At 46.1% G+C, this 3,596-nt stretch overlaps 1 protein-coding gene across 1 annotated transcript; it reads left to right on the forward strand.

Moving 5' to 3' along the window:
* The first annotated feature begins 1,751 nt into the window (after positions 1–1,751).
* Eddm3b (epididymal protein 3B) lies at positions 1,752–2,198 on the forward strand. Its single transcript, XM_036198787.1, has one exon. The coding sequence runs from the start codon at positions 1,764–1,766 to the stop codon at positions 2,196–2,198; it is 435 nt and encodes a 144-aa protein (XP_036054680.1). The 5' UTR covers positions 1,752–1,763.
* Positions 2,199–3,596: the final 1,398 nt, after the last annotated feature.

The following is a 3,596-nucleotide window of genomic DNA, read 5'->3' on the forward strand; positions in this document are numbered from 1 at the left end:
ACAGGCTTTCCTTGTTATTGCACAGACTGGCCTGAAATAACTGAGTCTCCTGCTTCAGCTCCCTACCACCATACCTGGCTCTGAAAATAAGTTCTGGGTATAAACTGATGCGTGCAGACATTTTCATGCCAAGGCAAACTGGAAAGAATCTCCACCACTGCAACTGAACTGCTAGCAGCCCTTGCGACCCCGGTAGAAAGCACACTCCATTATCTCAACGCATCTACAAATTGCACTTAGATACCTACTCTCACTTCTTGGTGACATGGCCATGGATCACATCTTTGTCCAATTCATATAGAATATGGCCTGGCCATTCATGGGCATTCTCCAGAAAGCTTGTCGGGAAACAAGTTTCAGGGCCAGATTTCTGGTTGTCCATCAACAATCCCTCTCAGGGGCCACCTCTCTCGCCAATGCTTTGAAATTCCTTTGTGCCTGGGCATCCTTTGATGTTTGCAGACCTTGCTTAAGGCTATTCTCAGGGTGAACCCAAGTGTTCCACATGAGAACATACAGAAACAGGCCGGCATAAAAAGATGTTCCTGACCCCGCCCTCCATGCCACCACCCCCACCACCCCCACAAACCCAAGTGCCATCCTTCTGCTGTCATTCATTTCTCTACTGCTGTGGACTTCCTGGGAGCTCCAGAGAGGACACGGACTCTTCTGCTCTTCAGATCCCCCTATCTCTGCACCCACCGCAACAAGCCACGTGTGCACTGATTTAGGTGAGTTAGAAGGATTGCAGTACAGGAAGCTTGGTTGAAAGGCCAGGAATCATAGGAAAGAGATTGACTTACATTTTAGGGTTAAGAATGAAAACTGAGCCAAATCATAGAGAACAAGACTTCAGATTCAGCTCAGCATTAACCCCACAGATGTGGCTTCCCTGCTACCCCACCCTCAGACAGTCTACCAAAGTATTTTTGTTGGCTCTCAAAGGTCTATCAGGCCCATATGAGGTAAGGGCTGTGAGTAAAAGGAATGATTCAAAAGACGAGGTACACTCCGTAAATGAGGGCAGACTCTGTTTAAGCAGAAGGCCTTTCAAATATTGCACACTGTCTTCCACCCAGAGTCACTCCCGTGAAGCTAGGTTTCGTCTTGGTATTTGGTTAACTGAATGTTAATATTGCATTATTATTAGTATTTCAGACCTTCTGTTCCTTTAGACATGTTCAACAAGCAGTTCTGGCCAATCATGATGGTTTGAAATGAACATAGGGATACGGTTCCTGAGAGAAGATATGAGAGTTTAGAAATGCTGTTGCATTTTCCCTAGGTTTGGGGAAAATGCTGTAAGGGGCTCAAGACAGGAGAAGCATCAGGGCACAATCAGTATGACGTGCAACCCGGGCTACAATTTCAGGGACCAAATGCCTTCCTGCTTGGCAATATCTCCCAAGCATCTCTGTTCCCTTCAATGGGAATTAGTGTTTGAACTCTGAAGACAAGTCTCTTGACTGCATGATCTTCTGAGTGTTGAGGAGTTAGCTAGAGCTGGTGAGAGAGTAATGAGTCCCTTCCACTGAGTAGAAGTGAGGGTATATAAAAGGAACTTTGAGTTCTCAAAATAAATTCCATCTTTTTTTTTTTTTTTTTTTTTTTTTGCAAGTATCATTACTACCTAGAGGATATCTCTGGGAAACAAACAAATTATGTGGGAATAGAAATTTAAAGTACAGCTCAGCCTACAGGTTAGTGTTTCAATACTGTCCCCTCTCTTTCCTGTGCCCACTTAGGTGGCCCTGGTACCTGCTATGGCATCCTCTCTGAAGCCTTGGCATATGTTTCTGCTCCTGCTGGGCCTGCAGTACAGCCTGCTTGCACAGAGCAATTCCAGGAGGGAGTTCATGGAATACCATCACCTAAATCCAAACAAAGACTTCAGTGCATACAGATGTGATGAGCTCATGACAGAGAAAGGACTGAAACCCAAGATCTCACACTCATTTGTTCAATTGTCATGGTACAAAGTTGAGCATGTATGCCTTAGTGGCAACTTCAGAGATCGCTACAAAAACTCCTATGTTTGGGCTCAGATGCCGATTAAGGTCCTGAAGTGCTACTGGGATAGTTACATGAGTAGATACATAGAGATAAAGAGCTACAGCTACGTCCAGTTTCACTGTGGTGCAGATGGGTATGTCGACAGCATAGAGGACATGAAGATGCTGGAGCCCATCTTTGACTAGAAAGTCTCGCCAGCTCGACAGCTCTGTCTGGGCAAGCTGTTAGTAATTCTCAAACATCAACCCCCTGCTTACAATAGCTACTGTTACTCCACTTCACAAATGAATGTCAGTGTTTCCCAACCATGTTGATTCTTGGTATTATGATCATGCTTATGTTGATCTCTGCCTAAAATAACATTTCTCCCTTGTCTACCTACTTTTTTTGGGGGGGGGGGTTTCGAGACAGGGTTTCTCTGTGTAGTTTTGCGCCTTTCCTGGAACTTGCTGTGTAGAGCAGGCTGGCCTTGAACTCACACAGATCTGCCTGGCTCTGCCTCCCAAGTGCTGGGATTAAAGGCGTGTGCCACCATCGCCCGGCAAAGCTATTTTTTTTTGAGCTGAGGACCGAACCCAGGGCCTTGCGCTCAAGTGCTCTACCACTGAGCTAAATTCCCAACCCCTGTCTACCTACTTCTATTCACCTTTTTCATGACTTGGCTCACACGGCTTCTGCTGCTGGGAAAAAGTATCTGAGAGAACCCACTCAAGGGAGGAGTGATTTGCCTCCTCGTCTGGGGGCTTTCAGTCTGCGGTCTGTTGGCTCTGATGTCCACCAGGGAGAGTGAGGCAGAACATTATGGTGAGAAAAATGTGGACGAGCAGAGCTGCTCACTTCATAGAGACTAGGAAGTAGAAAGAGAAGGAAGGGGAAGGGCAAGATGTGACAACTGTGGCTTCAGTGGCCCGCCTGCTCCAACTGGGTCCTCAGACCCACCCAGCTATAAATTCATCATTGGATTAACCCACTGCCAAAGTAAGTTACAGCCTTCATGACCCTGCCAGCAAGTAAGCCTGCAACAAAGGAGACTGCGGGAGGACTGGACAGCCAGACCACACGGCATCTTCTCTTGACTCAGTCAGGGTGTCCCCCCCTCCCCCATGTCATCATCTTTATGCCTATCCAAACCCAAATTATCCTCCCTTCCACAAATAAATTGTTATTCCACTGTGTGTCGTACATATACACATTATGTGTGTAGAGTTGTGTTGTGTATTGGTGTGAGCAGTGTAGTTGAATGTTATATGAAGGATGACTAGATGTGTGTGAATATCTCATACTTTGGCTCAAGGTGCATTTTATTTTTGGTTGTGAGCCTAGCCTTTAACGGCTGAGCCATCTCTCCAGCCCTCAAGGTGCATTTTATATAGGCACCTAGGTACATGTGGTTATACCCATGTGTTAAGGTAGAGTCAAGTCTTGACTTGGACAGTGACTGTGGTGGTATCTTTAGCTCCACCCAAATGGGAAATCAGGGCAGAGGGAAACAGATAACTATCATGTTGACTCAAGTAATGTGGTAGGTCTCTGGCTCATAACCAGTGGTTCAGGAAGTTAGGGGTTTTTCTCTCTCTTATCTT

This window comes from Onychomys torridus, chromosome 9 (genome assembly GCF_903995425.1).
Source record: "Onychomys torridus chromosome 9, mOncTor1.1, whole genome shotgun sequence".
NCBI lineage: Eukaryota > Metazoa > Chordata > Mammalia > Rodentia > Cricetidae > Onychomys > Onychomys torridus.